The 19,098-nt window shown below is 51.7% G+C and overlaps 1 protein-coding gene across 2 annotated transcripts in view; it reads left to right on the top strand.

Annotated features, from left to right (window-relative positions):
- The window catches only part of LOC137653636 (uncharacterized), a 96,869-nt gene that overhangs the window by 21,856 nt on the left and 55,915 nt on the right, over nucleotides 1–19,098 (top strand). For both annotated transcript variants that reach the window (XM_068387209.1, XM_068387210.1), the window contains one exon: nucleotides 7,765–7,929. In XM_068387209.1, the coding sequence (XP_068243310.1) occupies nucleotides 7,765–7,929 (165 nt within the window). The remainder of the gene's footprint in view (nucleotides 1–7,764; nucleotides 7,930–19,098) is intronic.

Raw genomic sequence — 19,098 nt, 5'->3', positions numbered from 1 at the left:
GGGTTGCTACGCCGTACGTTTGTATCAATTAGTTATGAATCTAATTGTAGTTGTTTTTTGTTTTTCAGCTTCTAGAACGATTCCTTTCGGGGTTTTCGTTCTTTCTTCAGTGTTCATTCATTTTTAAAATTCTTGTTCCTTTCCCTCGGGATTCCTCTTCGGAGCCTTCCCGGGGGAATGAATGTGTACTAATATTATTTGTTTTATTTTTTTACAGTTACCGATCTAGTTCGTTTCTGTAATATAGCAACGGTGTGAGCTGTCTGGTTGAGTCCTGGGGATTCGGCTGTTGCTGCCTCCCCCCTTGTATTTTTGTCAGGGGCGTGTCTCCTTCTACTGGTAGTACTCCCGTGTCGACGGACAGCTCTCCAGTTCTTTTTAGAACAGTCAGGAGGCTTGCCTCCTTGGGCGGATAACTTTCCTTCCGAGGGAAGTTTTTCCTGTCCAGGCTTGAGTTTTTCCCCTTTTGGGGGGTTCTTTTGCCTTTTTTTTCGTGCGACTATGCTCTTGGTGCTGAGCGGTCGCACCTGCAGTTTCGCTCAAGGGGCTGGGCAACTGCAGGAGCTCCTCTTCGGAGGATTGCTCCTTTTAGGTCACTGGCTGACCAGTCTCTTCCACGAAGTGTTTCTCTTTCGTTCGCGAGAGAGTACACTCATAGAGACTCCTCTTCGGAGGTTTCTTCTGTTGCGGTTGGCCTCCCTCGCCGTAAGGCCCACCGTCGGCCTCGTCGTAAGGGCCTCTCATCTCCCTATAAGGATGCTTGAGGCGTCTTTTTGGATCTTCGTTTGCAGCCTACAACTCCTTTTTCTCGATCTTCCGCCTTGGTGCAGATGGACAGCAGTCTGATCTCGTCTTCCCGACGGACAACGGTCTGCCCGACGGACAGCGGTCCTCCGACGGACATCAGTCTCCCGGTGGACAACGATCCCTACGGGGCAAAGGGTTGCCCCCATGGGGGTTCTTCCCTTGCGTGTCAGGGTTTCCCTGCGCGCCCTTCTGCTCATCAGCGCTCTCCTGTTCGTCAGCGCTTTCAAGATGATCTTCCCTGCGGTTCCTGTTGGTTCCTGTTACGCGCCCTGTGCGCCCACGTTCGCCCTCGCGATCTAGAACTTCGGTTCAGGTCGTGGTCAAGGACTCTTCTTCTTTGCGCAGGCTTCCACGCTTAGCCTTCTGCTCGTCAGCGATCATCAGCTCGTCAGCGATCATCAGCTCGTCAGCGATCATCAGCTCGCCAGCGATCATTAGCTCGTCAGCGATCATCAGCCCGCCAGCGATCATCAGCTCGCCAGCGATCTCCGGATCGCTCACGTGTGTTACAGCCGGCACGCCAACGTTCTCCAACACTTCTGAAGGAACATGGTTCGCCAGCTACTATCTCACCTGCGCATGCTGATCGCCATCGCGCGACCCTCAACTGCGGATGCTGATCGCCATCGCGCGACCCTCAACTGCGGATGCTGATCGCCATCGCACAACCCTCAACTGCGGATGCTGATCGCCATCGCGCGACCCTCAACTGCGGATGCTGATCGCCATCGCGCGACCCTCAACTACGGATGCTGATCACCATCGCGCGACCCTCACCTGCGGATGCTGATCGCCATCGCGCGACCCTCACCTGCGGATGCTGATCGCCATCGCGCGACCCTCAACTGCGGATGCTGATCGCCATCGCACGACCCTCAACTGCGGATGCTGATCGCCATCGCGCGACCACACACCTGCGGATGCTGATCACCATCGCTCAAACCTGCGCATGCTGATCACCATCGCGCGACCCTCAACTGCGTATACTGTTCACCATCACGCGATCGCCCACCTGCAGATGCTGATCGCCATCGCGCGACCCTGGCATGCTGACCACCATCACGCGACCCTGCGCATACTGATCACCATTGCGCGACCCTGCGCATGCTGATCACTGCTCGCGATCGCTCACCTTCGCATACTGCTCGCCATCGCACGATCGCTCACCTGCGCATACTGCTCGCCATCGCACGATCGCTCACCTGCGCATACTGCTCGACCATCGCGTCGGCATATCACAACGCGCCATCGCCAACCTGCGCGTTAGCGCTCACCAGCTCACCACCGATCGCTTGTTGATCCATATCGCCAGCAGTCCTCCTCGCCCACGTGGCAGCGCGTTTCCTCGCCATCGCGCTAACGCTTGCGTTCGCCGCCTCGGACTCGCTCTCATCCACCTGCCCACCCTCACGACCGCTCGCCTGCGCGCCCACTCGACCGCGCGACCACTTGCCCGTGCAACCGCGCGACCGCTTGCCCGTGCAACCGCGCGACCGCTCGTCCGTGCAACCGTGCGACCGCTCGCCCGTGCAACCGCGCGACCGCTCGCCCGTGCAACCGCGCGACCGCTCGCCTGCGCGCCCACACGCCCACGTGCCTGCACTTCTACGCTCATGCTCTCCAATGTTCGCCCACGCGCGAACCAACGGTTTTTTTCCATCGCACAGACGGATGGTGTTCCGTCGCGCGAACCTACAGTGTTTCTTCGCACAAATGTCGGCTTATTTCTTGCAGTATCCATTGCTCGTCTATGGGTTATCGCCCGCCGACCACCAGGAATTCCCGTCGCGCGAGCTCCAGGGCAATTGCGACCACGATTCCCAATGGGGCTTTCCGTTCGAGATTTCTCCATCGGACAAGGGGTGACTGCTTACCTCTTCCTCTGGGAGCTTACCAGGTTCTTTCCCTCCTCGGTTACGGCCCGAGGTTTGGTTCAAGGAAGCTACAGGAAGATCAAGGGTACTTTCCTCCTCTCGAGCTCAGGCACCTTGGCCTTTCGTCGTTAAGTATCTAACTTGCGGACAAGCTCGATGTTGTACCATCTGGACGCACTGACTGAGGGCTTCCTTCGGGTGTCTCATCTGTGGAGGTCGACGACCTCAGACACCCTTCCATCCTTGAGAAGAGTTTGTTTGTGCCCAAGGACAGAGTGTTTGTGCCCAAGGACAGAGACTTAGACAGCTGCTGTGCGGAGTAAATCGACTTCCGGTTTCACTCCTCCAAGGCGCTTTCTTCCAGACTCTGCAGGTCTCCAGCGCCTTTTCTTTCAACCACGTCGGCCTAAGTTATCGGCTACGACAACTGGGACAAGGTGTCCAATTGCAGTTTTCTTCTGTCAGGAACAGATGGCACGGGAGACTCCCCCGGGGGGGCATAGTCCTAAAAGGACTTCACGAACTCTAGGATTGCAGGTTTTTCGCTGGGAGGATGCTTAAGGTTACTCATCCGTATGACAGCTTCCTGATGCCCATTCCCGCATATTCTCTGTGAGTAGCCAAGGATATCGCGCCTGCCGTCTCTGTCAGCGAATTCAGTGTCTCTGAACCTCTATGCCATAGCGTCAGCAGAGTTGCCCGGTTGGGCAGAATGATCCATACCTTAGGCGAAGGTCTTCCTTAGGATCATCGACGGCTTCACCCCCGGCCCCCTCAGTCGATCCTTTCTTGTAAGGAAGGATCTGAGAGGGGATGTCCATAGTCGACCTCTCAGCCCCGATCAAGTTTGTCGAACAAACTTCGGCCAGCAGAATCGATCAGACTGGTAACGAGGCGACAGGACTCCTTAAACCCTGGATCGGAAGGACGGGTACTTTCAGTTTCCATTCCATCCATCTTCCAGGGTGCTCGTCGAATTCAGCCTAGACTGCAAGTATTCCTGCTTATGATGCAGTGTGGCTATCCCGCCGTGGCATAGCAGGTTTGTTTCCCCAGAGAACTCTCCCTGCCTTCCTCTTGGCCGCTCAGGTGCAGGCTTCCGCCTCCTCTGCTGTTTGGAGGGCTGGTCAACTCCGGTAGGCTCGGGTTTCGACCTTCTTCAGCGCCGGGACAAGCTTCCGGATGCTTACCATGAGTGTGGGCTCATGGTATTTTGCTTGGAGCCTTCTCTTCCTCTGCCTCAACATCTGGAGTATCTGGCCATGATATTGAGTCAACCGCCTTACCACATTGGAAACCCCGCTTCTTGTCCATCCAGCGAGGTTAAGCAACGTCAGTACTTGGATGGGTGACCACCTGGGGACGCCAGATTCTGTTACCACATCCTCCGAGCCTTCCTTTCGGTTGACTGTGGCAAGATTGAGGAGAGTCGCAGTACCTGTTCTCAGTCAAGCAGAGCTTTCAGCCCTACCTTGGAACGTTTCCTAGTTCTTCTTTCCTCATTGACCCGTCTATAGTCCGAACGGTCGCCTCAGGATAAGTTCCATGTGGGGCGATCCAAGTTCCGGTGGCTTCAGGCAATGTTTAACCGGACTCCCTGGCCCTATGGGACCAGCGGAACTATTAGACCTGCAATGGGTGTTGACCTATGGAGCCTCTTGATGGTAGTGGATATTCTCGTCCTTTCCCCACATTCTGGATGCTGTTCTCGGACTCGTCAAAGGAAAGGGGGGGAGGGGGCATGTTCCGGTCCAGGCCTATGGTCAAGACCTGAAGGATACCTCTCCATCATTCAGGCAGGCTTAGGGGCCTTAGTCTGTCCCCTCTTCAGATCCTACAGCTCCTGCCGAGTCTCCCCGTTGCGCGTCGACTTCATTCTAACCAGCAGGGGACGTATTTTCACACCTTCACATCTTGCAGTAGAGATACCGGGATGATTGAGATTCTCTCAATACCACCATCGGCTCTCTCATTCCAGGCAGGGGAATGTTTCTCTCAGACTATCCGAGCAGAGCCTCATAGAGAGAGTGTACCTAGGGGTCTTTGACCTTGGGTAACCAGCAAGTGCTGGTCTGGGGGACCTGATCGCGACAGCTTGGAACCTCAAGCTTCCGCTAGTCTTCCCCCCAGTCTCAGACCCTGAGACACTGGCAAGATGCATTCCGGTGATGGTGGGACAACTTCGACGCCTGCGTCTTCCCCCCTTTTTGTCTGCGGACAATGGGCCTCAACAAGACCAGGTTGTCTGTCAACCTTTCAATGGGAGAGCTCCACTGGGACTACGCGCAGAACGGTTTCTGGACCCTCTGCTTCCCCTGACGGAACTCCCGGGAGAGCTTCTCCCACGGAGCAGACTACTCAAGCAACCACACTGCGACATCTCTCCCGAACCGGGGCGTCGCTTCGGCTTCATGCCTGGATACACTACGCTTCCTCCTCTAGAAGAGACAACCCGCTACAGTCGCGTCATCTGCGATAGTCATCCACAGGGGTCTCCCAGGCAAAGTGAAGAGTCTAAGGTGGTTGGTGCCGTGGGAGATATACCTTGAGGCCTCTTCTCCAGCAATAACGGTCTTATTGCCTTTCGGCGGGAGGAAACTCCCTTCCGCTCTCGGCAATGAAGCCTGTCGCTCAGCCTTTCCCTGACCTTCAGGCTTAAAGGAATAACTTTTTCCTGCCCGCTGGATCTATCCTCGCTCATGCGAAGCTACGATCGTCCCTGCCCTAGTCGGAGGAAGACCTCCAACTTGGAGCATGGCTCGGACTTTTAGTCCTTTAAGAGATCTTCTCAAGACCCTTTTACGACAGGCCTCGGATTGTATTCCGCCTTGGGTCTTCTGCTCACTCTGGCCACGGCCAGTGGGTAAGCAATCTTCTTGGTCTCTTACTACTCCCCCCTTTCTAAGGAAGAGGGGAAGGCGAAATTCAGGCTCGCTCCTGAGTTGTTGGCTAAACTCAGAATCTGAGGGTCCCGGCCCTTCGGTACGATTCATTCAAGATTTCGAGTCTCCATTCTGTGTCTGATGTCCCAAGACCTTCTCTTTCTTGCCAGTAAGGAATCGAGAGGTTAGCGCTGGGAACAGCTGCAGTTTGTCCTCAGTTGCAGCCGATTTGGGAACACAAGAAGGATATGGGGGGAGAGTCACCAGTATACCTCTTCAGCCCGGACTCAAGGACATTCATCTCGTCCTGTCTTCAGACCCTCCCCCGTCACGTCGCCCTACAGCACGATGTTGGATACATCGCAGCGTCCCTCGCCTTCGAGTAATACTACTCTGTGACGCAGGTGCTACAAGCTGGAGTCTGGAAGCGTCTGATGAACTTCGCAGCCCGCTTCCTGCAGGGCGTGACCCACAGGAGTCTCGATACGTTTTCTATCGCTCTGTGGTGGCTACACAACAGCTGGTCTAACCTCAGGCTCCCTTTTGGACAGGTAGCAGAAGGTTGAGGGCATTGTTATCAGGTTTTAGTCTGCATGAACGAAAGAAGTATGTCTGGCCCTTACTTCTTCTTCATCATCCCCTCTACGGGGAAGCAGCATCCTGGTCTCTGCATAGCTGACCTCGAACCTCTGCAGGTAAACCATGCTTCCTTATGTTCCGAGTATTGAATCAATACTGTCGCGTCCCCCATACCCTGACGAGGTGGTATTGGGAACGTCCTAACCCAGAGTTCCTTCTGGAACTCCAGGTCAACTGCCTAGGATGAGTCACACTTCTTCCTTCACACACAAGCTTACATAGGCCACATGGTTCCTTGCGGAGCAAGGAACTTGTGAGGTGCAGGGACTCCTTTTCTCGAGTGCGACTCACTCGGATTCTGAGTCCCCGGGTAAAGCCAAAGCCAGTATGGCTGGGGACTTTCCACCCTTCCTAAGGGATAAGTCACCCTTTGTAAATAGCGTGGTTTGTATTTCGGTTACGGAACAAATGACAAATTCGAAGATAATTTGTATTTTTCCTAACCATACAAACCTTAGCTATTTACACATATTTGCCCGCCAGCCCTGTCCCCCAAGACAAGTCCTACCTCTAAGTGAAAGTGAGTATTCACGTGTGTGTGAGGGGGAGGAGGGGTAGCTAGCTACCACTCCCCTACCCCCCCCCCCCCCGCTAACTAGCGCGGGGGTAATCTGTACACCCTCGTTAAATTCTAATGGCTCGCCATTTCAGCTACGCGAAAAGTAATACCCTTTGTAAATAGCCAAGGTTTGTATGGTTAGGAAAAATACAAATTATCTTCGAATTTGTCATATTATTGATATGAGTGAGCGAGGTAGCCGCTAACTAACGGTTGGGGTAGTTTATCTCTATCAAAAATTATCATGGCTCGTCTTTCACCATCGCCGAAAGTAATACCCCTACAGTATTAATAGCTCCAGGTTTGTATGTAAGGAAAAATATAAATTACTTACAAATTTGTAATTTTTCTATAGAAAATTTTGGGGTTCACCCTTTACATGGGGTCATCCTTTACACGAGGACAAACGGTAACTTGTTGTAGAACCCCGAGGAAGGGTTTAAGATCTATTTTGTCACATCCTTCTCTAAAAGTTTCACAATTCTTAGTTACAGTAACTTAGTTTTTCCTGTATCGGTAAGATAACTTGAATACAGAGCCGGTTTCTTCAATAAAAACGGGTTGGTAGTTGGTGGTATTCGGTAGCTGCTCTGACCACAGCCAATGCTCTAATTTCTAAGCGTCCAATTGTTTAGGTTGAACATCCTCTTTTGAGGTGTATGGTGTCTTTTGATATCAGTGTTATTCATTAAATGTGTGATCACCCCCTCCCCCTTCAAGGAAGTCCTGGTTGCAGTCAAAGTGCTTGGGATCACTGGTGGACCAACGTATATACGGGGCTGCCTCTTAGCGGCCCGCCAGTGAACTTCCAGCTGGTAAGTTTACACCTCGAATAAGATATCAACTGCCATGTTCCAACATTTACTGTATTTCTACTCCTATATTAAAGGACTCAGGTTTGTATTATAAGGGAAAATGCAAATAGTTTTAAAATTTGTCATTTTATTATAAATCATTCTGACTATTATATTGGTGAAATTTTTTTGTTTTATCATTCTTACAGAAAAATAATGTTAATGGTTCGAGACAAGATTTACCTTCTAAGGCATCTAGGAAAAAGGACCATGAAAGATCAAACTCGAAATCAGAAAGAATCCTCGATTCAATTTTGCACCAGTTGGAAAGCCTTCCTTCTCCCCCACTCAGAAAAACTGCAATTATGAGGAAGGTATGTTCAATTTTTTTACCCTATGTGAGTTTTAAGTATTTTTTTATTGTTTGTTCCGTAACTGGAATATAAATTATAGGGGTATTACTTTCGGCAAAGCTGAAAGGACAAGCTATTACAATTTAGCGAGGATTTAACTACCCATCCACCAGTTAGCGGGATAGGGGGTTAGTCAGCAAAACCCCTCACTCACACACCTGTGACTGAGCCCCACTTTGCATTTGGCTTGGGTGGAGAATGGTTGTCACACTCCTCCGCCTCTCCATTTTGGAGTGCCATTAACTTTTTTTTTTTCTTTCTTTTCAGTGTGTGTTTGTGTGCTGTGTTTCTTCTACGGCCGTGCGAACTTGTACTGGATCAGAGCGCCGCACCTGCAGGAAGTTTATATTTGCTGTGGAGACGGACCCCCACAGTCTTTGCCCTGTCTGCAGAGGACAACGCTGCGTCGTAAACAACAAATGCAATGAGTGTCGGGAGTGGTCTGCCTCCCAGTGGGAAAGGTATGGGCGTAAACAGAAGAAGAAGTCTAAGTGGGATTCTTCTCCTTTGAAGGGTGCTTTGAAGCAGAAAAAAACCCAAAGCTTCTTCCTCCACCTCTCAGCCTTCCTCCAAAGCTCCTATTCGTACAGCTTCTTCCGGGAGGCCGATAATTACTAGAGTGGACCATTTAACTCTTGGCCAACCTCGGCCCTCGAGAGACAGTGCTTCCTCCTCTAGTGGGGTTGCCCCGTCTCTCCCCTGAGCGAGGCCGTGTCTCTTTTCTCCCTTGTTACAGATGTGGCCGTTGTTGCGTTTTCCCGGTGCTCCTTCCAAGGAGGTGTTGCTGTAGTTTTGCACTGGGGTGCTGATCTTCAGCTTGCTTCAGCGTCAGACGTTGACCACATGTCTGTTGTCGATGATGTTGTTTCGGAGAGCTTGTCTGCTCCCCTGCCAGCTACTCCTATGACTACGTCTTCTTCTCCATCTCCCGCCGCCAAGGTCTGCGCTTCTTCCCCTCACGAACATCTTTTGGGGTGGGGTGGGGGGGGGGGCGGCAAAGTCCAAGGCACGTCTCTCTGATGAGTATTTCCCTTTCCAGTAGAGGGTCTCACATAAACTCCTCTTCGGAGGCCTTCTGACGATCAGCTTGCTGATCCCACGGTTGTACATAGTCGTGTTGTAGAAGTTTGCGGACTGTGGCCAGTTGAAGCACGCAGACTGGCTAGTGTCCTGGTGGTACAGAGTGCCCAGTTCTCTTGACTGTTTACCTTTTGCCCAGATTTCTGGGTATTACATCATTTTCTCATTTTGTGTAGTGAATGTTGGAGTGTAGTCAGCATTCGGACACTAGGCAGTCTGCGTGCTACATCTGGTCATAGTCCGCAAACCTCTACATAGTTTTTGGTGCCCAGACCCGGGAAACACCTACCTTTTAGTCGTGGCATCTTCATCGACCAAGGGCCGAAAGGCTAAGAAGAGCCTAAGTCGAGATGTGGAGGGGCTCATCTCGATTGTCAGTAACCTGGCAATTGAGGTGAAGTCCCTGACACTTCAGGTGGCAGTGCTAAAGAGCGTTGTGCTGTCACCAACATGCCACATTGCCACTGGGGTCACAACCATAGTCACACCATCACCACCAGTGCTCCTTCTACATCCCCGGCTTGGCCGAATGTCAATGGTCTGGTAATCCTTGCAACAGGAGCGAGGCCAGTGATTGGAGGTCTCCAGCCCCCTCCAGGGTTCTCACTGTTACTCCCACCTGTACCAGGCTTCTGGGAGTCTCCTGTGTGGAGTGGATCTCTTGCCTCTTTGCCTTTTAGGTCAACCAACCCTTTTAGTCCACCAGAGACTTCCAGCAAGTGAACAAGGGGTGCAGATCTTGGTTGACCAAGCAATGTCCGGCAGACTGGAAAGGGCTCCAGCAGCTACAGCTGAGGTAGTCCTAGCCAAGACAGAGGCCATCCCAAAGCACAGGCGCCAGGCCAAGGAAAAGAGCAGACCAGCTATACCAGAAATGACGCCTTCGTAACAGGAATCTACCGGTGAAGATTTTGGGAGGGAGACTTCTGGGGATAGCTCCAGCTCCTGTCCCAGAGTCAGCTCAGCCGACAATGTCTCCAACGATCATGTCCGTTCCCTCCTGTCAGATCGCCGGCTGTCTGACCTGCTCAAGGCCCTTGATTCTTGGGAGAGCCCCAAGACTGGAATCTTCCAGCTAGAAACTGGCCAGAGTTTTTTGCCCAATTCCCGAGATGGGTAGAAGTCCACTCGATCTCACTATAAGCTCGCTTTATTACAGGCAAGAGGAATGTGCTCGCTGACAATTTGAGCAGAGCATCACAAATAGTGGGTTCTTAATGGTCTTTGGATCATCTAGTAGCCAACAAAGTCCTGACTTTGTGGAGTTCTCCAATTGCGGACCTGTTCGGAACGGCCCTGAACTTCAGACTCCCGTTGTACTGCTCCCCAGTCTCAGATCCCAAGGTGCTCTGGCAAGATGCATTCCAACAACGATGGCACAACATCGATGTATACACATTCTCACTGTTTTGTCTAATGAGAAGAGTACTCAACAAGAAAAGAACATCAGTCAATCTTTCAATGACCCTCATACCTCCGCTATGGCAACACGCAGAATGGTTCCCGGACTTTCTGCCGCTCCTTAGAGAGCCACCAAGAGAATTTCCTCTACGACATAATCTACTCAGACAACCACATGTCAACATCTCCCACAAGGCAGTAGCTTCGCTACGTCTTCACGCCTGGAGACTATCCAGCATCTCACTCAGAGAGGATTTTTGCAACCTATGGCTGGATACCTGTGAAGGTAATCAGCTTCATTCTACCAGGCGAAGGGGAACGTCTTCTGTGGTAGGTGTCGTGGAAGGGGTCTCGATTCACTCGATGCCACTATTCTAGCAATAGCGAAGTTTCTCTGTATTTGCGGGAAGAGATGTGCCTTTCAGTTTTGGTGGTTAAAGGCTATCGCTCAGCCTTAAGTCTCGCCTTTAACCTGTTAAACTGAAAGGAATGGACATATCCTCATCACAAGAACTTTCCCTCCTCAAACAAAGTTATGAACTCGCCAGTCAGAAGTCAGAAGTGAGACCTCCCCCATGGAGCGTGGCTCGAGTTCTTCGGTCCCTAAAAAGACCTCCATATGAACCATTACATCAGGCAACAGATCGCCACCTGACTTGGAAGACAGTGTTCCTGCTCGCCTTGGCCTCAGCCAAACGAGTAAGTGAACTTCATGGTCTCTTATATGACATCTCCCATTCAAGGGGATGGGGAGAGGTAAGCTTCAGCTTTGTCCCTGAGTTTGTTGCAAAGACTCGGAATCTGGATGTTTTGGGTCCTAGATTCGAATCTTTCCGGATAAAGAGTCTCCGCTCTGTAACTAACGACCCAGATCATCTGTTACTATGCCCAGTAAGGTAGTGGGTGGTAGGTACCCCAATCACTCACACACCTGGCTTAAGAACCAACATTACTTTTGTCTCATGTAGAGAGTGGACGTTACTGCTCTTCCCCCTCTCCAGTTATTAACTTGCTATTACTAATTGCTTTTGTTGTTTTTCTTTCCAGTGTGTGTGCTCTCTTCTTGGTCACTTTCATGAGGACCTGCCCATGACCTGAGGGCCGCTTTTGCGTGAATTTCATGTCGTCCGTTGATACGGACCCGCATCTGGTTTGTCTTGCATAGCGTGGGCAACGTTGTGACCAGGACAACACCTACCCTGAATGCCGGGAATGGTCTGCCTCCCAGTGGGAGAAGTTTGGGAAACGGCATAAGAAGTCCAAAAGGGATTCTTCACCTTCGGGGTTTTCTTCAAAGTCAAAGAAAGCCAAGGATTCTTTTTCTACCCCTGCCTGCACCCGAAGCGCCTGTTCTGTCAGTTTCCCTTTCGGAGCCGTCGAATAGGAGCGTAGACTAATTGACTCTAGGTCAATCTTCTTTCTCGATGGACAGTATTGCTTCCCCTAGCGAAGCGGTCCCGCCTCTTCCCCCTAGTGAGACCTGTTCTTTTTCTGTTGTGTTTAAGGCCTGTCCGTCCCTTGGTTTGACCGGCTCCCCCTTTAAAGAAGGCGCTTTTTGAGCTCCTTCAACTCTGTGCAGAGAGGAAGCGGACACCGACTTCCTCGGAGATGGATCCCTTATTGTTGCTGAGTGTGGGCTCGTGATCCTGAGGTGCTGTAGACTGTGCTTCCCCCCTTGCTGAGCCAACTCTTCCATCGTGGGCGGAGCAAAGTTCATGGCAGGTCTCCTGTGGATGGGCATCTCTCTCATCCTATTATTACTATTATTATTACTTGCTAAGCTACAACCCAATATGGAAAACTAGGATGCTATGAGCCCAGGGGATCCAACAGGGAAAATAGGAAAGGAAGCTAGGAAAAATAGAACATTTTAAGAACAGCAATAACACCAAAACAAATTTGTTCCGAACTGAAATACAAACCACGCTATTTAATATGGGTAATTACTTTCGGCGTAGCTGAAACGACGAGCCATTAGAATTTTAACGAGGGTTTACTACCCCACCGCTAGTTAGCGGGGGTTAGGGAGGGTAGCTTGCTACCCTCCCCCCTCACACATCTGTGTGGTAAGTTCACTTTGCTATCGGCTCGGGTGCTAGACGGACGTGTCCGCTGTCACCCTCGCCTACACGACAGTCATTATTAATCTTTATTTGCTTTTTTTTTTTTCTAGAGTGTTGTGAAGTTGGCCTCTACAATGCGGAAGTGTCCTGGGTTGCCTGACTGCCCTTGTGGGACCTTCATGTCGTCAATAGACACCGACCCGCACACCTTATGCCCTTATTGTAGGGGTCAACGGTGTGATAGTGGTAATGTATGTATTGAATGTAGGGAGTGGTCTACCTCACAGTGGGAGAGGTTTTCCCGGCGCCGGAAGAAGTCCAAACGGGATATTTCTCCTTCAAAGGTTTCTTTGAAAAAGGAAAATCCTAAGGACTCTTCTTCCGTGGCCCAACCTCCTCCGAAGCTCCCACTCGATCGGCTTCTCTTGAGAGGCCGTCGAGTGGTAGCGTAGGCCGTAATGTTGTTGACCTATCTCGGGGTTTGGGAGAGGGAGTTGCCTCCCATAGCGAGGCAGCTCCTCCTCCTCCCCCGGGGGAGGATTTAATTGTTTCTCCTAATGTGAATGTGAATAATAATGATCTTTTACAGCTTTGGGTTTCTTTGGGCCTTCAGGGCTCGCCCTCCAAGGAAGCCCTGTTTGACATGATCAGGTTGGGAGCAGCTGTCAAAGAGTCACCGGCGGTAGCAGAGGTTGACCCTCTGTCTATCGTCGAGGCTGTTGTGGCAGAGGCTTCCAGTGTGAGTGTTCAAACCTCTGCTCCTATTGTAGCTGAAGGCTTAGCTCCCCCCTCCGAACATCTTTCGAGGGAGGAACTTAAGTCCAACGCGCGCTAGGGATATTTCCCCTGCGCGCACACGCCCTTACGGGCCCTTCGGGATCCTATGGCTACACACCGTCTGAGGTCCTGGAACACGTACCTGCGCGCCAACGCGCCCCTTCACCTGCGCACCCACGCGCCCATGAGCGCCTTCTTCTGTGCGCCATCGCTCGCCCACGCGCTAACGCGCGCCCTCTCCCACGCGTCAATGCTCGCCTGCGCGCCATCGCTCGCCCGCGCGCCCTCGCCATCGCCTTCGCGTACGAGCGATCGCCCACTCCCGAACCAGGCAATAACCTATCGCGCAAACGCCAGCGCGATTCACAGCGCGTTCCCACACGAGAGCCTGCAGGACAACGCGCGGTCAGGTCGTCCTCATCGCGTTCCCCCCCCCGTAAGCGCAGGACAGCGCGCTCAACGGAGGGAGGGAAATCTCCGGACAGGTCCAGGAACGTTTCTTCTACAGCTTCTTCTTTTCAGGCAGACCCTGTTGTAGTTTCCACTCCTAGGGATCTTACGATCCCCTTCCCTCCAGAGGGTGTCTCTGACAGTGCTGCTGTCAGTCGGTAGCCCTGGTTTGGGCCCTTGATCAGAGCGGTTGCGCAGGCTTTCAAGCCTGCTTTCTCTGAACTAGGCCTCAAATCAGCGGCAATCTCGGCCCCCCTGAAGAGGAAGAGAGGAGTGGACGACGTGGTAACTTCTCCTAGGGCGAAACTGGCTCCTCGGAAGTCTTTGAGGAAGGCTCCCTCCCCCCCTAGACTTTCTCTCCCTCCCCTGTGAACGAGGATTTCCCGTCCTCGAGATTCACGTGAGGTTAGGCGTTCTCCCATCGCACCAATGGGAGAAACCCCACCTCGCGCTGAGAAGTCTTCCCGGGTGGAGGTGGAGAAGAGCCCCCACCATCTTTGTTGGAATCCTGCATCCCTCCCAGGAGGGAGTCGAAGGACTCCAAGACAATTCCGAAATCTTCTTCGAGGATCAGACCAGAGCCAGCTAAGCCCGCAGAGAACGTCCACGAGTCCCCCCAAGAAGAGCCTTTGGGGACTGGAGATTTTGCTGCTAGTCCATCAGGAGGAGAGCCGCAAGAGTCGGAACATGCCTTCTGGCAAGTTCTGACTCTGATGAGGAACCTTAATGGATTCGCGGATCCAGAGATTCCTCCTCAAGAGGGCAAGGACACGTTTCTGGACCGAGTCTTTGGTACCCCGAGGCCCCCTAAAGCCAGCGCGGCTTTGCCTTGGTCCCAGGCGGTTAAGAGTGCCAGAGATAAGGTCGAGAGCCAGCTCTCCGAGCTTGCCTCCTCCAGCCGTTCCAGTGCCAAACTCCTCCCACCTCGTGTCCACCAGAGGAGGTACTTTGTGATCATGGAGGAGTCCTGTATAGCTCTTCCCCTCCACCACTCGGTGGAAGAGCTCTCCAGGGGAGTCCCTCTTGAGAGAGACTCCAACCGGCCAGTGTCGTTCTCGGCCTCGGAGATCCTCAACCAGGAGAAAGTAGCGAAGTGTGCCATGCAGGCAACTTCGTGGCTGGATATCTGGCTAGGGTCTCTTGGCATCCTGATACGATCCAAAGACTTGTCTAAGGAGAGTATCAGGAAGGCCTTGGAGACCTTCCTTCTTTCAGGCACTTGTACCATCGAGTTTCTAGCCCACCAAGCCTCGAACTTGTGGGCTAATTCTATCCTGAAACGCCGAGATGCGGTGTCTTAAAGATTTAACTCGAAGGTCCCCAGCACTGAGGTCAGTAGGCTCAGACATTCCTCCCTATTGGGGGGGTAGTCTGTTTGAGCCGAAAGATGTAGAGCAAACGGCTGAGAGGTGGAGGAAGTCCAACCAGGACTCCCTCCTCCATAGGGCTTTAACATCAAAGCTCTATAAACCTCCAGCACCTCAACAACCTCGCCCTACAAAGACGACGAAACCACCAGTAGCAGCAAAGGCAATGGTGTCCAAGCAGCCCTTTCCTGTCAAAGACAAGAAAGGCAAAAAGTCCTCCAGGGGAGGGAAAAATCCTAGGGGGAGTGGCCGAGGCCGCAAGCACTAGGATTGGCAATCCCCCTGCATGTCCACCGGTGGGTGGATGCCTTCAAAGATAAGCAGACAGGTGGCAGCAACTTGGGGCCGATTCCTGGACGATCTCCGTGATCAGTCGAGGATATCGCGTCCCGTTCATAACATCTCTAGACAGCGAATCCAGTGTCGTTGAGCTCTCTTGCCATGGGATCGGCAAGGGGGTAAGCCCTTCGGGCAGAAGTCGAGACCATGTTGAAGAAGGGCGCTCTCCAAGAGGTCGTCGACGGGTCCCCAGGCTTCTTCAGTCGACTCTTTCTTGTAAAGAAGGTGTCTGAAGGCTGCAGACCAGTCATCGACCTCTCAGCTCTGAACAGGTTTGTCAAGCAGACCCCGTTCAGCATGGAGACGGCAGACACGGTCAGACTCGCAGTGAGACCGCGAGACTTCATGTGTACACTGGATCTGAAGGACGCGTACTTCCAGATCCCAATCCATCCGTCTTCAAGGAGGTACTTAAGATTCAGCCTAGACAACAAGATCTACCAGTTCAAGGTGCTGTGTTTCGGTCTCTCCACAGCACCTCAGGTGTTCACCAGTGTTCACCCTGATATCTTCGTTGGCACACAGGATCGGCATCTGTCTCCTCCGTTATCTGGACGACTGGCTGATCCTAGCAGACTCGGAGTCAACCCTTCTTCGACACCGAGACAAACTTCTGGGACTTTGCCAAGATCTAGGGATCATGGTAAATCTCGAGAAGTCTTCTCTGCTTCCTACCCAAGGACTGGTATATCTAGGCATGATATTGGACACCAATCTCCACAGAGCCTTCCTATCAGACGACAGGATAGCAAGGCTGAGGAAGGTCATAAGTCCTTTCCTCAGATGAGACGAACTCCCAGCTCAATTGTGGTTACGTCTCCTCGGCCATCTCTCATCCTTGGCCCGTCTAGTTCCCAACGGTCGTCTCAGAATGAGATCTCTGCAATGGCGACTCAAGTCTCGGTGGAGTCAAGGACACGATTCCCCGGACGTCTTGATCCCTATGGGTCTCGCGGAACGGACGGACCTTCAGTGGTGGGTGGCAGATGAGAACCTACGAAAGGGAGTGGATCTTCTCGTTCTCCCCCCGGATTTGATGCTGTTTTCGGACGCCTCAAAGAAAGGGTGGGGGGCCCACGTTCTGCACCCCAGGACCTCAGGCTTGTGGTTAGAATCAGAAAAGTGCCTCCATATAAATCTGCTAGAGATGAAGGCTGTATTTCTGGCCCTTCAACAGTTCCAACAGCACCTGGCGGGTCACTCTGTGGTGATGATGAGTGACAACACCACAGTAGTGGCTTACATCAACAAGCAGGGAGATACCTTTTCAGAACAGCTATCCCATCTTGCAATAGAGATACTGAGATGGACCGAAGTCCACTCGATTCCACTATCAGCTCGCTTCATTCCAGGCAAAAGGAATGTGCTCGCCGACAGTCTGAGCAGAGCGTCTCAGATAGTGAGTACCGAGTGGTCTTTGGATCATCAAGTAGCCAACAAAGTCCTGACTTTGTGGGGTTCCCCGACTGTGGATCTGTTCGCGACAGCGTTGAACTTCAAACTGTTGCTGTACTGCTCCCCAGTCCTGGATTCCAAGGCTCTGGCAAGATGCTTAACAGCTGGTTTAAACCTCAGGCTCCTTAATGGACAAGTAGCAGAGGGTTGAGGGCATTGTTACCCAATTTTAGTCTGCATGAAAGAAAAGGTATGTCTGGCCCGTATTCTTTTCTTCATCCTCCCCTCTCTTGGGGAAAGCAGCATCCTGGGTTCTCTGCACAGCTGACCTCAAACCACTGCAGGTAAACCGTGTTCCCTTGTGTTCCTAGTATTAAGTTAATACTGTCGCGTCCCCATACCCTGACGAGGTGGTATTGGGGGAGTCCTAGCCTAAAGTTTCCATCTAAAGAACTTCAGGTCAACTTCCTAGAACGAGTCACACATATTCCTTCACACACAGCTTATGTAGGCCGCAGCCCTTGCATAGCAAGGTGCGAGCGAGGTGCAGGGACTCTTTATTGTTGAGTGCTGACACACTCAGATAATGAGTCCCCGGGCAAAAGCCAAAAGCCAGTATGGCTGGGACTTATTCCTCCCTTCCTAAGGGTTGAGTCACCCATATTAAATAGCGTGGTTTGTATTTCAGTTACGGAACAAATGACAAATTCGGAAATAATTTGTATTTTTCCTAACTATACAAACCTTAGCTATTTAATCAAACTTGCCCGCCAGCCCTGTCCCCCGTGAAGTCCTACCTCTAAGCAAAGTGAACTCACCACACAGGTGTGTGAGGGGGGAGGGTAGCAAGCTACCCTCCCTACCCCCCGCTAACTAGCGGTGGGGTAGTATTAGCGGGGGTTAGTAAACCCTCGTTAAAATTCTAATGGCTCGTCCTTTCAGCTACGCCGAAAGTAATTACCCCTATTAAATAGCTAAGGTTTGTATAGTTAGGAAAAATACAAATTATCTCCGAATTTGTCATATTTCTTATATGAACTATAAAAACTTTAAAAAAAACAAAAGGAAGAGAAACCAGATAGAACAGTGTGTCCTCTGAGTGCACCCTCAAGCAAGAGAACTCTAACCCAAGACTGTGGAAGACCATGGTACAGAGGCTTTGGCACTACCTAAGACCAGAGAACAATGGTTTGATTTTGGAGTGTCCTTATCCCAGAAGAGCTGCTTACCATAGCTAAAGAGTCTCCTACCCTTTCCAAGAACAATTATGGTGCAGTAGTTAACCCCTTGAGAGAAGAAGAATTTTTTTGTAATCTCAGTGTTTTCAGGTGTATGAGGACAGATGCAAATCTGTAAGGAATAGGCCAGACTATTCGGTGTATGTGTAGGCAAAGGGAAAGTGAACCGTAACCAGAGAGAAAGATCTAATTTAGTACTGTCTGGCCAGTCAAAGGACCCCATAACTCTCTAGTGGTAGTATCTTGATGGGTGGCTGGTGGCCTGGCCAACCTACTGCCTAGAGTGAGATTACCCCTAGAGACCCCGATCCAGAGGTCTTCCAGAGGTCTTTTTGTTGAGCAGTCTTCCCCTTCAGAAGATCTTCGCCGTCCTCATTGAGCTAGCAGAGTGCGTGATCCTCTGTGTCGTTTCAGAGGCTCTCCTTCGCCTCCAGCTAAGAGATGTCTCTTTGGCTCACCTCCTTCACCCGTCGGACGATCCCTCTCGGAGGATCGTCACTCGCCAGGAGCTCTCCGCTCGCCCACTCCTCACCACTCATCTCCTCGGCTGCAGATCTCTCCTAGAGATTGCCTTCATGACGAATCTCATCAGCGTTGCCAACTGCCTTCCGGTTCCCAACGCTCATTTGCCTGATCGAACTCTTCCCAAACTCACTGTTCACCCGCCTTTTGGCATTTGCCTGTCCACCATCACTCTCTGACCTCTCGCCACCTAACAGCTGTCCGTGGTTTGCCAACTGCCATAGAATATCCGGATTCTCGGAGTGCTCGCCGAACATCCACAGCTTGTGGTTCGCCGACTGTTCTCAGTCCTTCAGCTTCTCGCCAACCGCCGGCTGTCCATCATTCTTCGGCTTCTCGCCGATCGCCAACGGTTCGCAATTCACCAGCTATTCATCATTCTCTGATAGCTCGTCTTTCACGAACGTCTTGCTGATTTACTCCTACTAAGCATTTGGTTGTTACCCATCATTCTCTTTTTGCTCGGCGCTCGCCAGCAGCTCGTCATTTGAAAGCTGC

Source organism: Palaemon carinicauda, chromosome 14 (assembly GCF_036898095.1).
Source record: "Palaemon carinicauda isolate YSFRI2023 chromosome 14, ASM3689809v2, whole genome shotgun sequence".
In the NCBI taxonomy this organism is placed as follows: domain Eukaryota; kingdom Metazoa; phylum Arthropoda; class Malacostraca; order Decapoda; family Palaemonidae; genus Palaemon; species Palaemon carinicauda.
This window is presented reverse-complemented; position numbering and strand designations above follow the sequence as displayed.